This window comes from Carettochelys insculpta, chromosome 3 (genome assembly GCF_033958435.1).
Source record: "Carettochelys insculpta isolate YL-2023 chromosome 3, ASM3395843v1, whole genome shotgun sequence".
In the NCBI taxonomy this organism is placed as follows: Eukaryota; Metazoa; Chordata; order Testudines; family Carettochelyidae; genus Carettochelys; species Carettochelys insculpta.
This window is the reverse complement of record NC_134139.1, coordinates 175,906,925-175,924,851: the sequence shown is the minus strand read 5'-3', so window position 1 is coordinate 175,924,851 and position 17,927 is coordinate 175,906,925. Positions and strand designations below refer to the sequence as shown.

Genomic DNA, 17,927 nt, shown 5'->3' with positions numbered 1-17,927 from the left:
TGTGTTGCAAAGAAAAATTGTTTTTATCCAACTGGAAAATGCTGAGTTTCTTCTTCTGCGCCCCTATGTCTGCTTACACGTAGAAAAGTCGTATACAGACCAAATGCAAACAGGAGCAGCATAAAGTGGGAAACACTCTGGAACACAAATATTTCTCCAAGAGGGTAGTCAACAAGAATTCATAGGTATACTTAAAAGGAAAAAATCTGGGAAGAGAATCATTCTGTTTGACCAAAAACACCCCACACATAAAATAGGAGACACCTTAACTCATCTTTAGTGGCAGTACGACTCCTCTTACTCTCATTGAAATGAGTGGAAGTTTAGGCACTGATTTCAACAAGGAGCAAGTTCTGGCCCTTAGAGTGTCATGGTTTAGTAAGTATATTCATTCATTTTCCTTGGGCAATATGCAAAGTTAAGCTCTCAAGTTGATGAAAAGTCCAACTTTTGGGTGGAAAAATATGTACTATCCGACTCCTGTACATTGCATTGCCACTCAATGTATTCCTTTTATATATCTTTGTACAGTTCCCTCCCAAAAGCCCAGATTTTTGACATGTCTTTCTTTTGACTAAAATAGACCTGTTGCACTTTACAATCTGCCTGACAGAACTATACTTGGGTATTTCAAATTAGCTATTCTTGATTAACATTTTGTAATGGTAATTTAAAAACTTTCCTCCAAAAACACGTAATTTGTGAGCTAAAACTTAAGATTTTATTTGTTTTAATCTGTTTTAGATCTGACCATCATCCAGACATACCTCACTGAACAACGTTCCATTACACTGCCTATCATTTTAATAAACAAGGATGCATATCAGAAAGAAGGGAGTGGAAGAACTTGACCACATCCTTTCATGACAGCTTGAAGAATTGCTAAGAGAATTTTGGCTCAGTTTTAATAGATTGGAATATGATCATCTAATATTTTTACTCTAGCCCACGAACATGAACTGGTTTTCAACAGTAGGACAGCTAATGGCTAGGCTGCAGAACATTTAAGTTTTTGTTTTGTTTTTTTGGGGGGGAGATTGCCTTAGAAGAGATAAATGTCATTTGTTTTCAGACTTATAGTTAAGTAATTATAAAGAACACACTAATCATTTGAGACCAAAAAACTGAAAATTTAAGAAATTCTCTTTTATTGAGGAGTATTGATTGCCAAGGATAATTTGTGCATTGTACTTCTTCTTCCTAAAAAGTTTTCCCCACATTGTCACAATGCAAAATGGAAATTTAGGTTCCCAGATAGTTCTCTCTCTTTTTGATAGCAAGGATTTAGGCCAAAGCCCTTTCATTTAGAATCATGAGTAAGTGTTTTTAAATTACTATTATTAATTATTATTATCGTTATTATTATTATTATGAGAAAGAGATCAGATTATATCATTTAACTACCAGATTATTTAACTAACCTAAAGCAGATATCTCACCACTTAAATGCCTAAGAGTTGTCTTTGATTAAACATAACATGCATGCAGGTTTAAATGTTATGTTTTATTATGCCTTACAAATCTGTATGCAGGATTTTCATTTTCAGCAAGTCTGAAAGCCTGTAGCCGTGGTTGCCACCAAAATTACCAGCACAGTGAATTGTCCTTGTAAACAGCTGGACCATTTCTGAGTGGGTAAAGAATTGACCAATGCCTAGCAGATAAAACGAAAACTTCTTCAGAAACACATTTCCACCTGGCCAGTCTGTTTATTGCCAGCAGCGGCTCCTTCGGAGTGTAACGCTGAAATCTGCGGCTCCTGGTGGGGGGGAGGTAGGGACAGAGACGCACGTTGGCTGAGGCTGCTCCTCCGCAGCAACCCGAGCGCTCGCGTCCGCCCTTCCCACGCCCCAGCTCTCGGGCAACTGCAACCCAGAGGGAGCCAGAGCCGATCTCCCCGGCTCCGCAGCCCGCGGCCCGGCGGGGCGGGGCGGGGCGGAGATTAGCGCCGGGCGCTGCCGAGGAGACTAAAGCCCCCGCTGGCCCGGGCATCAACCCAGCCGCTGGAGGAGGAAGGAGACGTGGGCAGGGCGAGGAGGGCGGGCCGGGGGCAAATCGCGCCGGGGCTCGCCAGGCGGGGAAGAGCCGCTGACGGCCGTGCTCAAGCTGGCGGCAGCCCCCGCCCCGCAGAAGGGATGCTCGGGGAGGCGGCCGCCAGCCGCACATGGCCGGACACACCCCCTCCGCGCCCAGCCAACCTCACTCCCCCACCCAGCGCGGCCCACGTGGGCGGGACTGGTCCCCTCCCCCGCCAGCCAGGCAGCGCAGCCCCCTCCCCGAGACGCCCGGGGGGACCCCGGCCGGGCAGGGAGCGAGCTAGCCCCGCTCCCCGGCTGTGCTCGTGGGAGGGGGGGGAGCCAGAGCCATCCCCGCCTCGCAGGCGCACGAGTCGCAACCCGAAGGTGCCCCTACCGCCCCCCACCCAGCCAAGGGCCCCTCCGCCAGCCGCGGCGACGCCCCTGGACACAAGGCAGGTAAAGGGGCAGAGACCCCTCCGGCGTCTCGTTCTCCGGGACATCCCCGCGCCCCAAGTTCTCCAGGGCTCAGCCACTCCCGGGGGCTCCCCTGCCAGGCTGGCGGCCCCGGAAAGCCGGGGCGGGGGGGGGGGGGGGGGGGCAGCCATCCAGCTCTTTCACGGGCGGGGCATCAGAAGCCGTCTCCCGTTCTTCCCCCTAGCTACACCCACACAGCGCCGCCGCCCGAGGGGCGTGGGCCCCGGGCCTCGCCAGCTCTCCTGCTACACACACTAATAGCGATACGAGTTTCTATCAGTTCCAGCTGATTTATTAAAATTGTCAAGATACAGACTTTCAGCATAGAAAAAAGGCAATGATGTTGACAGTGCACAAGTCTGCTTTTGCCATCATTTGCTACAAAATATGCAGATGGTCTGTACTTTAGATTATATTGCACAAAATGAGAAACTTTTTTTTAACTATGTGCCTTTTTTTGCTAAAAATCGAGAATCCAGTTTCATACCTTCCATCTGGGGCCCCATCCACATATCACAGCGTATGAGATACATAAAGTCCTACTATAGTACAGTACATATACAATCTTTTAAACTAAGATAACAGCTCTGAGGTCTATATCACCATTTTCAATAAATCTTTACCTACAAATATGGAACAAATCTCAACTATAGCTGTACAAAAAAAGTTTTTGTTTTAAACCACAAGGCCTTTAGATGCAAGGATTACTTTTAAAATTTTAATCCTTTTAAAACCAGGACATAACGTACCAACAAACTTGCATGCTAAAAACAGAAAAAAAAATAAAAATAAAAAATAAAAGGGAAGAAGTGCCTGAAAAGTCTTACTGAAAAAACACAGCAAGAATGTTCCCTTTTCACTGTACAAAAATACGCCTGAAAATATATTAATTTTTAAAAAAGACTGAGGTCTGTTATGTATCAAAAATGTTTCAATACCTTTTTGTACTGAGGTCTAGGCTGTCTGGTATTCAATCAAGGAGGTATAAGGGAACAAGTTACAAAAAAAAAGTTGGCAAGTAGAAATCACATTTGTAAAACCATAGACAATTTGATCTGAAAAGTAAACTCTGGTCTTAAGTCAGTTCACAGTTTTTTTTTGTAAGCGTTTGTACAGTCTGCATTTTTTCAAGCTCCCTGCAGCTTTGTTAAGAATCGGATGCATAGAAGACATCAGTTTTCTCCCTCCAAAAAAGTTGCAATGGTCCCTTTCAGATAAAACAAAGAAAAAAAATCAGAACAGTCCTTTAAGATCTCTCGCGGGAAAAAAAAATCCACAAACCCCCTTGAGTAACCGTTGTGCTGCCACAAGACTTCTCTGCAGCCCATCTTCCAGACTTCAATCGCAGACCGCCCAGCTTCGAACAGCGGTTTCTGTAGCATTACCCCCCAGTCCCCCATGCCTTTTTGTCGTTGTTATCACCAAATTAAAAAAAAAATCATAACTCCGGGCTCGGGTTGAAACTAACTTCGACATGTTCAAAAAGAAAAAAGAAAAAAAAAAGAAAAAGAAAAAAAGAATTTTTATTTATTTCATGTGTTTTACTCCGCCGCCACCACTTCCATCAGCTCCTCACCAGCATCAGCATCTTTCCGAATTCCCGACTTAGCCTCCAGCCGCCACGCGCCTTCCCGCGGCTCAGTACGTGAAGACCAAGTCGGAAAAGTTCGCCTCCAGCCAGTCGCCGGCGATCATTTCGCTCAGCTCCGGGGTGCAGTAGTCGGGGAACTCGAAGTGAGAGCCCAAGCTGCCCTCGCTGAACGAATCCAAATCTTTATCCACCAGGGACAGAGACAGGTTCCCCGAGGCGGAGCTGCCGCCCAGCTCGGCGGCGGCGTGCGGGTGCTGGGAGAAATTCAAGCTCAGGTCGAAGAGCAGGTCGTCCGTCTCCTCGCTGCCGGAGGAGGAGGTGGAGATGGAGCGGGAGGAGGCCGGCGAGAGGCTGGGCTGCTCCGGCGGGCTCTGCTTGGTGATGTTCTTGAAGCTGTAGTACAGTCTGTTGCTGCCGCTGCTGCCGTGCGAGGCGGCGCCGCCCCGCACCTCCTCGTACAGGCTGGCGCCCTCGGTGGACTCCGCCGAGGAGCTCAAGGTGGGACTGGCCGGGACTTTGGCTACGTTGTAGCGCCTCTGCGGCTGCGGCTCGTCTTCCTCCTCCTCCTCCTCCGCCTCGTGCTTGATCCGCAGCTGCAGCTCGTCGTCGTCCTCCTCCTCTTCCTCCTCCTCGTCCACGAAGACGCACTTGACCGGCTTGCTGCTGCTCACTTTCAGGGAGCCGTAGCCATAGTCCTCCCCAGCGTAGTCGCCGGGGTGGGCGGCTTTGGCCCCGGCCTTGGCGGGGGAGGAGGAGGAGGAGGAGGGGGGCTTCAGCTTGCTGCATTTCTTACTGGAGCTCTTGGCGCTTTTGCTGCTGCTGCTGGGGGGGGCGGGTTTCTCCGGGCTCTGGCTGGCGCTGGGCTTGGCGGAGGGGTCCATTTTGGGCTTTTTCCGGGGTCTGTATTTGTAGTCGGGGTAATCGGCCATGTGCTTGAGCCGCAGCCGCTCGGCCTCCCGGATGAAGGGGATCTTCTCGCTGTCCTTCAGCATTTTCCACCGCTTGCCCAGGCGCTTGGAGATCTCCGCGTTGTGCATGTCCGGGGACTGCTCCATGATTTTTCGCCGCTCGATTTTCGACCACACCATGAAGGCGTTCATCGGTCTCTTAATGTGCCCGGAGGCCGTCTTGCACCAGTCCGGGTCGCTCTCATCCAAAGCCACCGGGCTGCATGCCATGAACTCACCCTCTTCGGTGTCCATCGCCTCCCTGGGCAGGTTGCTCTCCGCCTCTGGACTTTCCGCTTGCTGCACCATGCCGGGCGTGGAGCGGTTCCTTTGTGTGTGCCAGCCCTTTCTCTGCCCCGCCACGCGAGCCGCCCGCCCACCTCACAGGAGGCACAAGGTGAAGCCCAGCCTGCGAGTTGCGAGGGCTCTCCTGCGCCTTCCCGACCCGCTCGCACCGCCGCTGCTGCTCCCTTGGCACCCGCAAGACGGGCTGCGGCTCGGCTGGCTCGTCCCCTCCCCCTGCAGCAGCAGCCGCCCGGACCCCGAGCTCCCACTAGATCACACGCCCCCTTCTGCAAAAGTTGCGGCCGGGTCCTCTCCGAACTAGTTATCAGGGTTTCATATGGATGACATCACTCGCTGGGCCAGCCAATAGTGCCACACAGCTCCTCCCACTGGCTCCTCCCCTCTGCCTTTATTTAAGCCCCCCCATGCGCCCCCCGCCCCTTCCTACCGTTTCAGTGGGGGGAGGTGTAGAGTTGGAAGAGGCTGGACTGGGAGCTTAATCTTAATATACATATATTAAACATGACTTGCATGGGTCATTTAAGATGGGTTGTATTAATGCTTTCACCCTCTCCTCCTGGGCTGGCTATTAGAAAGCAAAGCAATTTATTTTGCTAGAGAGCATAGGATAGTGGCAGTGAATCTGGTGCGATTATTTCCCATTGCCTAGTGCAGTCAGGCTGGGTGAGCTCATGTCCTAAGGACTGAAGTGCATCCTCTGGGCATCTGTTCTCCCTGCTTCTAAGTGACTGAAGGTGGCGCTTTAACACTGCATGCTTTTCAAAAGCATGCAGCGACATACAGTGTATATATATATATATTTTTTTTTTTCCACAAGCAAATCAATTTAAAGATAAAGTGCTGAATTCTCATTCTTGTGTTTTCATGGTGCCTATTTGATCCCTTCTTTCTCTGTTTTCTTCTCCTCCAAACCTCCCCCACACGGCCAAGGTATCACCATTTTGCTCACATTTCCCTCTCTGCCATTCTTAAACCAATAGCAGAAGAAACAGTCAAGGGTTTGGCTTTTGATCTGTTAATATCAGTGATACCTATTTGCGAAATGTGGGTGTTTTGTACTTCAAAATCAGGAGGCTGTTATATTTAAAGGCACAAATTGGCCCAGAACCACCTCTGGCATTATTCCCATCTGTGATCGTATTTATTTTTAAATCATGAAAAATATAGCATCCATTAAACAATCACACTGCATAAAAACAGTATGTTGCCCATCTTACATGAATCATTTATTTTCACCACCCAATTGTGATGTGACCATAATGCCAGTAAATAGCCTTTTTCTCCCAGGCTGGTAGTAAACCAGAGTAAATAGGGCATTGTGTCACCCATGGTGATTTAAATCCATCCTTAACAAAATCAGGGAGCAGAGATGGTACTTAAACATGTTTAAATGGACCAGACCAAATTCTTCACCCTCCCATGTCAGTTTCTTGGAGATGTTAAGGCTATCTAGAGGATAGCTCCAGGTGCTCCAGGTGTCTAAGCAGCAGCTGCTCCCAGAACCATATCTCTCCACTCCATAAGTCTCCTGAGCACTGGACACATGCACAGAGTGGAGAGATGAGTGAGTAAACATAGTATGGGAAAAGGAGTCTTGCAAATCAGTGCCCGTACCTCAAAAAGGGACCATGTGAGAAATGTCTCTGAAGCCTTGTCTAGGCTAATCCCCACCGTTGATCTACTTCAGTTATGCAAATACCGAACCTCAAGTCTACATACTCACGGCAGCGTCTTGCATGCGGTAAGTTTGGGAGGTTTGTGGGGGCTGCTCTCCCATCAATAATGGCTACTCTTTATGTTTTGGTGGACTATAGGAGAGCTCGCAAAGAGCAATTTGTAGTATCTAAGCAGACACGATAAATTGAAGGCTAGTGGATCGATCACTGTAGTGTCGATCTCCAGCATAGCATAGACATACCCTGAGGCACAATGCTTCCCCATGGTCTCCAGGATATGCCTCCTGGCTCAATCTAACCCATAATGCTGACCATTTATCATCTGAGTTGTATGAGGTAAAAAGAAAAATTCATATGGTGTGAGTCAGCCCATCATATAATATTGTGATGTATAGTAAATACATTAAAATAGAGGTGCCTAACAAGGGGGAGAAGACCCTTTAAAGCCTGGCCTGTCTGAGGGACTGCCCCTTTCCCTCTCTAATACATCCACCTCTGTGGTCTGTAGAGAGGCCTGAGTAGAATTCCCCTCCTTATAAAAGAGATGGGATCACTGGGCATTCTTTGTGAGGGCTCCAGAACTCTGCTTTTTCCCCATTCTGGTCTGAAGTAGCCTGAATTCCATGTCCATGTGGGCACACTGCAAATGCAATCTGTTTGCGAGGGGTTTAGGAGGGCCTGGGGGTATGCTTTGCACAATGAGGAATGGACAGAACAGAGTTTCTGCAGAATTCTGTCGGCTGAGTTCTTGTGAAACAGCTTCTGATTGCTGGGATTCTGTTGTTAATTATGTTAGGATGCCTGGAACATTGGAGAAGTGTCAAAAAGGCTAACAGGATGTTAAAAACATATCAGCAAAGGGAGAAAATATAAAAACGCCACTGTATATATCCACAGTCCTCCTACATTGTGAATACTGTGTCCAATTTTGGTCGCCACATCTCAAAAAAATACACAGTGGAACTGAAAGATCCAAGAAGGGCAACAAGAATGATTAAGGGTATGGAATGGCTTCAGGGAGGCTACAAAGATTTGTCTCAGAGGAGTAGCCATGTTCGTCTGTATCTACACAAACAAGAAACGCCCTGTGCACCTTAAAGATTAACAGATTTATCTGGGCATAAGTTTTCATTGGTAAAAACCACTTCATCAGATCCATGGAGCTGACAAAGTGGTTTTTTACTCACAAAAGCTGATGCCCAAATAAATCTGTTAGTTTTTAAAGTGCCACAGGACTCTCCGTTGTTTTTACAAAGATTGGGTTGTTCGGCTTAGGAAAGAGACAAGCAAGGAGGGTTATGGCAGAAGGTTATAAAATCTTAAATGGTGTGAAAGAAGTGATTAGAGAAGTGCTATTTATCTTTCCCCACAGTACAGGAAGCTGGGACCAAGTTTAATATCAGCAGATTTAATACAAATGAGAATATACTTTTTCATGCAGCACTCAGTTAACCCATGGAACTCATGACCATGGATATTGGGAATGCCAAAAGTATAATTGAGTTGAAAAAAAAAGAATTAGATATGTTCATGGAGGACAGGGCCACCAATGGCAGTTAGCTAAGATGAGCAGGGATGTAACCCTGTGATTGGGGTGATGCTAAAACTCTGACTCACAGAAGACAGGTGGATCACTCCAACTGCCCTTTTGCATGCACTCTCTCTAAAACTCAGGTACTGTCCACTGTTGGAGACAGGGCACTGGGCTAGATGGACCATAGGTCTGAGACAATATGGCCATTCTTATGCCTTCTCTTATTTTCTTTTTTGCTGCTTTAAATGTAAATAAATAACATGAGCTGACATGGTAGGAAAATAGAATTTCCTGCAGAAAATTCTGAGATTTGATCACATTCTGAACCAGACAGAAAAGTTGAAAACTCAGACATTTTGTGAAATAAAATATTGCAAATATTTTTTCAACTTTATCCAAACATCTCGTTTTGGTAAGGTTCTGCTCTTCAACTTTATTATTTTGATTTGTATGCTGTACCATATAATCATAATAGCTGCATCTGCACTTGCATTCCTCTTTCAAAGGAGGCATGCAAATCAAGGAAAATGCAAATGCAAATGAGGCACCAATTTACATATCTGGTGCCTCATTTGCATATTATCCTTTTGAAAGAGCTGCTTTCAAAAGAAAAAAAACAGTGTAGATGGGGCTTTTTTGAAAATAAACCCCATCTTCAAAAGAACCCATCTTCCTGAAACAAAATACGAAGAAGGGTTCTTTCGAAGATGGGGTTTACTTTCGAAGGAGCCCATTCTACACTGCTTTTTTTCTTTCAAAAGAAGCTCTTTTCAAAGGAGAATATACAAATGAGGCACCAGATATGTACATCAGTGCCTTATTTGCATTTTCAATTTCCTTCATTGGCATGCCTCTTTGAAAAGAGGAGTGCAAGTGTAGACACAGAGGCTTTTTCTACACAGGCCACTTTCTCTGAAAGTGGCATGCTAATACATGGCCCAAAATATGCTAATGAGGCACGTATGAAAATTCCCCATGCCTCATTAGCGTGAGGTCACGTGATTTGGAGTCTGGAAGACCGTTCTTCCAGACTTCAAAATGCTGTTTAGAAGTGCAGGCCCTGGGGAGTCTTCTGGAAGGAAGTCCTTTTTCCAGAGTCCCCTTCTTCCCAAAAATTCAAAGAAAGTGGCCTGTGTAGAATCAGCCAGATAGAATATATTGTAATTTATAGTAACATAAAAGTTGAAATGATAAATTCAAAACAGAATATTTTGAAATTAGACAAGTTTTGATGAATTTGGCATATTCCTGTGAAACTTTTTGATTTAATTCTGATGGAAATCTGTTTCAGTGGAAAACTTCCAAACAATTCTAAATGTAATTAAAGTAATGTCTACATTACCCGGAAGATGGACGTGCTCTGGGTCAATCTTCCAGGGTTCATGCCTGGGAGGGACATATCAAATCAACCTATCAGGGGTCAGCTATCAAATGAGTATGGGAGGTCAATGGGAGAAACGCTCCTATTGACCTTCCTCAGTGAAGACGGCCAGGTAAGTCAATTACAGGTAAGTTAATTCTAGCTACACAATTGCCATAGCAACAATTGTGTATTTGCAATTAGCTTACTTTCCAAATGCAGACCAAGCCTAAGTAGCCAAACAAAAATATAGGGCCTTTCATGACTGAGGTTCCATGTAAAAACATTGCTGGATCAGGCTTTATCTACCAGACCTATTAATATACTCAAATAGCAATAATACTGAAAAATCAGAAAAGAAAAAGCTTTGCACCTATATGTGTGGGGGAGAAGAGGAGGAGGAGAGAAGGCCAGATTACTCCTTTCTTTTCATCACTGCCACTGGGACCTAAAGAAGATTATTCTGGTTGAAACATATTTCTTATCTGAGTTGATTTCCTTTGGAAAGATTAATATAAATATGATGGAGACTTCTACATAATCCCCCTGCTCCTGTTTGGTTTGGTTTTGTTCTTTTAAAGTGCCTTTAGTGTATGTTGGCATCATTTAAAAATCTTTCCAATTTGTCTTTTTAACTGTAAGCAGATATATTGTTCTTGCAGGCTTGTTAATGTTGATCTTTCTGATTATTATTTTTTGGAGAGTGGAGAGACGATGAACTTTGAAAAACAGACTGGCAACTAATAGCTACAAGCAAGAAAGTGAGCATCCTGCAGATTCGGGGATCTGCTGCTGGGCAGGAAAATATTTGTGGGAAATGAATAAGGGGTCTGCCCTCAGGAGTGCACCTGAGACTGCAAACCACTACTAAGTGGAGTGATCTGTGTTGAGAAGTAGACGCCTCTGTGTACAGCTCTTCTATTTGGATATCTGTCAGAAAAGGAATTACGCTTGACTCACAGATATGTCATGTCTGCTGTTGAAGAAACAGAGCCAGCTTTCTTCAACCGTGGGAGGTATGAGTCAACAGTTGTTCATATACCAAAAGCCCAGTGTGACATGCTAGATAAAATTCAAATACAGGCTCCCTGCTTTCTGTGCATCTTCACCACCAGCACCAGTCTCTGCAAGGTTTTTGCATCTGCTCAAAGTTTCATTGGCTGCAGAACTTAGTGAGTGGGGAGCCTGACCATTCCTAGGCAGTGGTCCCATACTAAACCCGCATGGCTGCTGTTCGAATGATCTATCCAAAGCATAACTGGCCAAATGATCACATCACTCAAATCCGACTCGTCCATCCCTCTGCATGGGCAGCGGGGCTGCTGGGCCAGATTTCAGTGAGTGATGTAGCAACATGCTACAGGGAGTCACAAGGCCACTGAAAAATTTGTCCCAGAATCCCCTTCGTCCAGATGAAGAGGTGGTTGGGCCAAATGGTATTGCATTCTGGTGCACAAGTTATCTGCACCTGTACTGAATAATATGATGAGTGCACTCTTTCATCTGTCACTATAAATCTAATGTAGTCCACTTTGGCCCCAAATTTTCAATATACCAGAGGTTTTTGCTCAGGACTACCTAAAATCGCTTTGTAAAAGTTGTCAGGTGTGAAACTAGAACCTGTGTTTCTAAAGTATGGGGACAACAGCAGATGCTGACGCCCTGGAAGGTGTGGGAGATGTTTTAACTCAAAGTTTAGATACAATCAGGAGGGGGGAAATGGGGTGATAGTTATAGGGTCAAGGGAGGTTTGTTTTAAGATAAGGGATGCAAGGACATGTTTGGTAAGAGAGGGGTGAGGCTTCAAAGTATATCACAAACACATTCTTTATGGATCTTATCTGGAATAAACATAAGCTGCCTCAGCTGCTTGGATCTTGTTTTCACTAGGGAGAAAAGTTATCTTCCTACCTGGTGTTAGCTAACAGATAGCAACTAATGCAAAGTAAAATCCTATAAAAGACAAGGCATTGTGTTTTTAATATGAGTTAGAAAGTAAGGTTTCCACAAGTATTTCCTTCAACTATGTGAAAGCTACATACTTCCCTGCCTTCACTAAGACCTTACTTTTTTGCTAGTTACCATATATCAGCTAATACAAAGATTAGACCCTTTTCTCAGTCAAGGCATACCCTTAACAGGGAACTGCCTAGTTACACATGACTTTAAATGATAGTGCAAATGCATGCCTGTGAAGATGAATAAAGAACTACAGAGCCTTTCACCTCCAGATTGCCTAATGGTTTGCTTTACACAAAACAGGTGTTTTGAGAGTAAAAATATGTAGGAGCCTGAAGGGGAAAATAAATAAATTAGAAAATAAGAAATGAGTTAGAAAAATGACAGAAAAAGCCCTGTTATTTTGTCATCAAGAGTAAGAGATTAACTGAACTGAACTAAAACAGAAAACTACTTTGATAGATAATTCCAATTCAAAGAGCTTCCATCCTCACCAAATTCTTATCTAGGATATCAAGTTTCAAGTTTACATCAATTGAAAAAAAAACAACCAAAAACCTTTCTTTGTCTGATGGTAATTCAAAACCCTATTCAGAATTTTTCAAATTAACTCTTGCTTTTGCCAGTAATAAAACCACTTGGGCCCTTAGAAGTGACTTTACGAAATTAGAAGTGTGAGGCTCCACATTCATCAGTATGTTCACATCAAAATTGCTGCTTGCAAGCATGGGTTGAACCTTTCTAGTGCGGCACCCTCAGGACCTGACCAATGCCAAATGAGAGAATTTGCTGGACCGCGGGAGGTCAATATTATATAGCAGCATTACCAGCACTTCCACTGTTTACTGGGTTGTTAGAAGACATTTGGGGTAAATTAAAGCAAAGTAACAACACAGAACACTGAGAGCCAGGACTTGTGGCTGCAAATAAACTTTATGGGACCACAGGAAACTTGTCCACACTCATGATAAGTGGTTGTCCAGCTAATTAAAATGATGCTGGATTACAGATGTTGCTGGGTGACAGAATTCTGGATTAGAGGGGTTCAACCGGTGAAAGGATCGAATTTTTTTCCAACTGCCAGCTTCTGAAACTTGGCCTGGGCTCTGAAAGTCAAGCTGGGTTCCTTATATCTTATGTATTTTCACCACCATGAGTGATTCTACAAGCCAAATGATTCCTCCAGCTACGTCTGTGTAACCCCATTGATTGGAGATTATGCCTTTACTGACACCTGTGCAAATCCAAGGATGGCAAAGGGATTGCACAGGTGCCTCTGAGAGCATAATTTGGCATACAAAACACTCATTACTGTCCATGATGCACGAGATGGAAGGAATCCAGTGTGACTGTCAGAGCTCTGGCTGAGTTTGTGCAGCTGGTAGTTAGTAATGTGCTTGCAAACTGAGTTTGCTGGATAGGAAAATCAGTGAAATAGTAAATCTGGAGCCCCACAAGGTCATTTATACAAAATCCCCTTTCTGGGTTGAAACATAATGTAGAAAAGGTGAATCTTTTTTATCAAAAGTGGCCAAAATAATATTTAAAAACACCAAGGGAAACCCATAACAGTTTAAATTATACATATATGCCATCTGAAAATGATGTTATCGATTCTAACCCTCTTTAAATGTAAACACTTGCTAATGTTTATTTCTGTTGAGTGCATGGAATACATAAATACATTAAAACCAGAATTTTAATGCATAGTCACAAATAGCCAGAACATTGACCTGTCTACAAATTACCTTACCTGCAAATAAAATAAAAAAGGAAAGTGTGTTATATTTAACTGCTGTCTTTTGTCAAATGTCAAAACTTAAAACAATACAAAGAAATTAGCGCACTGCAGGGTCTTTCATACATAAATCTCTTTATCTCTCTGTATAGATACACAGACATACACTACCAGGAGTTCAGAGCACTGACATCTAAAGAGTTCAGCAGGTGTCATAAGAGATGGTGCTGTTTCATCTTGGGCCCCTTCTAGGCAATCTCTGCTTAAAATAGATTTTGTTTAATATTAGTAATTTAACATTGTAAATTGCTCATCAATACCCTGTGGTCTCTTAAGGCATATAGGCTTTTATTGCATAATATTTCCTAGTCAAATATGCTGGTTAAGATGATTATCTGGAGATTTTTAATGAGTTGTATATGACCAATACCTTATATCTTGTTCATGCTGAATACCCCAAACTTCTCCCTGTCAAGTCTGTAATAGAAACCATAATTATTATACTTCTTTTTGTTATGTCTAGAAAATAATCACCAAGAAGCTTGCTCTGAACTGGACAGCCTACATAAGAAACAAGACAGTAACCAAAATGCATAAAGACCTGCACTAGGTATAGATTAAGCTCTGATATGTTTGTCAGAGTCTGAGACATGTAAACATATCTCCAGTTGAAACCACATGAAAATATTTGTCTTTAAGTTCAACTCCTTCCAAAAGGAGGACTAGAGGGTGTGAATTGTGTAGCTCTCATTTTCAGCTAGAAAAGGATAACATTTGAACACATGAAAAAATAGAAAAAGACATCATTCACGCCCACTGCATTGGCCTGTGGAAGGCTGTGGGGAAGCAAACAGAGGAAGTTCTAGGAGTGCAGTGCAGCCTTAAATTGAAGAAGGATGTTGGATTAATTGGATAAACACATCCTCCAAGTGCCCTAGAGATGTTCCCTCCTAGGCCTGCGCTGACCACTCTTCAGGTCGTGCAGGAAGGGTGGAGATTGTGGGCACGTTTTATGCTGCAGTCCCCTCTTGCAGGCAGATTTTCCACTGTTGGCAACTCTGTGACATGCTCTGCCCTGGCAGAATCTGAATGAATCATATGCCACATCTGTACAGTTGCTGGGGAAATTAGTACTATGTTGCTTCATAAAACAGTAAACTGCAAAAAAGTCCTATTGGTTATATGTATACAGAGGAGAGGTTTCATGAAGATATTTAAAAACATTTCTAATTCCTTCTTTATTTTTAAGTCAATGGAAATGTTTCCACCACTTTCTCTCTCTCTCTTCAGTTTTTTCTTGAAAAAAAATCCTGTTTTATTTTGCCACTGAAAAACAAACAACACTCCAAAAACAAATAAATTATGTCAGCAGTCACAAGCAACCCTCAAGTTATCAAACAATTTACATGAGTAGAAAGCTTATTGATGTTACTCATGAGAGTAGTCCCACTGATTTCACTGGCACTCTTTAGGTGAGTAAGGCCAACATGTGGGAAGCCTACTGAGGGAAAACATTTTAGAAGCAAACATATGCATTTCCTGTTTCTAATGCTTATTATAGGGCTTGTCTACACTAGCTCCCTCCTTCGAAGGGAGGATGGTAAGTAGGGTGTTGGGAGTTTATTAAGGATGTGCTGCGGCGTATATGCAGTACTTCATTAAGCAAATTCCTGCCCCCCGCAGCAACTCTGAAGTGTTAGACTTTGAAGTGCCGGTTCGTGTCTAGCCGCGGCTCACCCACCGGTACTTTGAAGGGCCCAGGCTACTTTGAAGTCCCTTTACTCCTAAAAATTTGGAGAAGTAAAGGGAATTTGAAGTTGCCCAGGCACTTCGAAGTACCGGCAGGGGAGCTGTAGCTAGACGCAAACTGGCACTTCAAAGTTTAACACTTCAGAGTTGCAGCGGGGGGGGACGGTGGTGGGAATTTGCTTAATGAAATGCTGCATATGCACCCCAGCACTTCATTAATAAACTCCCAACACTCTATTTAGCATCCTCCCTTCGCAGTAGGGAGCTAGTGTGGACACAGCCTTAATGATATTACTGTGATCTTTCAGGTATCAAATGAATGTATAGTAAAACTAAATGCACATCTGCACACTAAATAAAGGCAAGTGCAAAGAAGAAAAAAAGAATACTTCAAAAACCCTCTGTTTTGAAGTAAGAATGAAAACGTTTGTTCATTCATGTATTAATTTATGTTTTTTTATTTTTATAATGTGCCAGTGTAACCAGCACACCTACTGGATGTGGCTCATTGTCCCATGTGGTATCTGGACCAGTTACCAAAAGACAGAATGAATGGTATCTACAGCCTTAACTAAAACTCAGCTGACTTTTAGCTCAAGCTGTGGAGGCTCGTGTACTAAGCTCCAGAGCTGACAGGTTAAAGTCTGCCTGGTGGGTAGTTACACCAGGAAACTAGGTGCAAGCACATATCAATCTTTTAATGAAGAACAAAAATATTGCTTACTTGAAACCTCCTCTTACCCCTCACCCAAACTATGTGTGGTGTGGTAAATGTGGTTCCATGACAATATATAACAAAACCAAAGAGCCATTTGCTTGGAGGTTTTCCCAATGTTATAGTCTTCAATGAGGAAAACATCGTAACACAACTAACTTCATCAGACCAAGCATTTCATTTTTACTATGTTGTTCAACAGCCTGCTGTAATCACAGGAAACTGATTGTCTTGTTTCAGCATGGCCTGAATCCAGTTCTTACATATGAGATGTGATTACTAATGATTTTTGCAAATCAGCTGAGGCTCAAACTTAGCATTGCTGCATGAGGAATTGTAAGTCAGTCAAAGCAATACATGGGATGTTCATTACATTAGGATATATTGTGTTTGGCAAAATGTTCAGTCAAAACAGAAAAAATAATAATAATTAACAACACGTCATGTTCCCTCTAATTTTTCCCATCCATGAGCAGAATAAAGTTTGTTATGTGCACCAAGGCATGTGCACCACCAACAGAAACACATGCTGCCTGCTGGGGTTTACTGTAGGTGCTCTGTTAATCAACTGGGAAGTACCTGAATCTCTCCTGGGTGGCCACCCATGTGCTCAGCTTATAGATAACACTGGTAGAGCTTTGCATCTTTAAAGTGGTGTAGAGCAATATTACATAGTTCTCAACCCAGTGACTTAGGTAAGTAAGCATTAGCATCATTTTACAAACAGGGAGGCAGAAACATTGGTTGAGATCTTCCTCTTCATCAAGATCCATCAGCACAAGAGCAAGGAGAGAGCTAGATGTACAGCACTGGTTGAACCTCCCTAGTCTGGCACCCTCAGGTCTGGACTGGTGCCGAACAAGAGAATTTTCTGAACAATGGGAGCTCAATTTTATCTGGCACATTACCAACACCCCCACTGCTTACTGGGCGCTTAGAAGACATTTAGGGGTAAATTACAGCTAAATAACAGCACACAAGGCTGAGAACCAGGACTAGTGTCTGGAAACAAACTTCATGGGACCACAGGAAACTTGGCCACACCCATCATAAGTGGTTGTCCAGTTAACTAAAATCATGCCAGACTACAAATTTTGCTGGATGAGAGAGTGCTGGACAAGAGAGGTTCAACCTGTACAAGTTTTATTACCCTGCATCCTAGTGGAACTGGGGATACTGGATAATAAAATGAGCTGGATATTCAAGCTGGGGCCAGCATCTGGCTGGGCAGCAGGCAGCCAGTCTCACCCTGCTCCCCCCATCCAGGCAGTGGGCATCTGACCTTACTCCAATGGCCCTGGCTGGGCAGCTGGCTTGCTCTGACAGCCTGGCCAGGTAACTGGACCTGCAGTAGCCATGGCAGCCAGACCCAGCCAGTGTGCCAGCCCATGGCATGTCAGTTAACTAGGGTGACCATCCATCCCACTTTGGGCGGGACAGCCCCATATTTCAGGCATCAGCTCAGCGTCCTGATTTATTTTGTAAAAAGGGTTAATTGCCTTGTACTCCACTTTTTAACTAGCCACCCGACCTTCCCCAGCTGCTGGGAGCCAGAAGCCAGACCTGTCTGGTAGCCCAACTGCCGCCCGACTTCCCCCGGCTGGGAGGAGCCAGGAGCTTCACTGGCAGGGCAGCAGCCTAGTTCCCAGTACCCTACACCCCCTCCAGAAATGTGGCAGCCCCCACGGGGCAGCCACCACATAACTCCTGGGTACGGTGACCATCTGTCCCATTTTGGCTGGAACAGCATCATTCCCCTTGTCCCATATTGGCTGGGGGAGATATGATCACTCTACAGTTAAGCAAATGTGCCAGTTTTTCAGGTGCTGGATAACAGAACTTTTACTGTCCTTTCCTGAT

The 17,927-nt window shown here is 44.3% G+C and overlaps 1 protein-coding gene across 1 annotated transcript; it reads right to left on the bottom strand.

Annotated features, from left to right (window-relative positions):
• Positions 1-2,842: 2,842 nt before the first annotated feature.
• SOX11 (SRY-box transcription factor 11) lies at positions 2,843-5,519 on the bottom strand. Its single transcript, XM_074988937.1, has one exon. The coding sequence runs from the start codon at positions 5,337-5,339 to the stop codon at positions 4,131-4,133; it is 1,209 nt and encodes a 402-aa protein (XP_074845038.1). The 5' UTR covers positions 5,340-5,519; the 3' UTR covers positions 2,843-4,130.
• Positions 5,520-17,927: the final 12,408 nt, after the last annotated feature.

Bases quoted from the DNA above. Each gene is read 5' to 3' on its own strand.
- SOX11 (XM_074988937.1), bottom strand. From the start codon at position 5,339: ATGGTGCAGCAAGCGGAAAGTCCAGAGGCGGAGAGCAACCTGCCCAGG.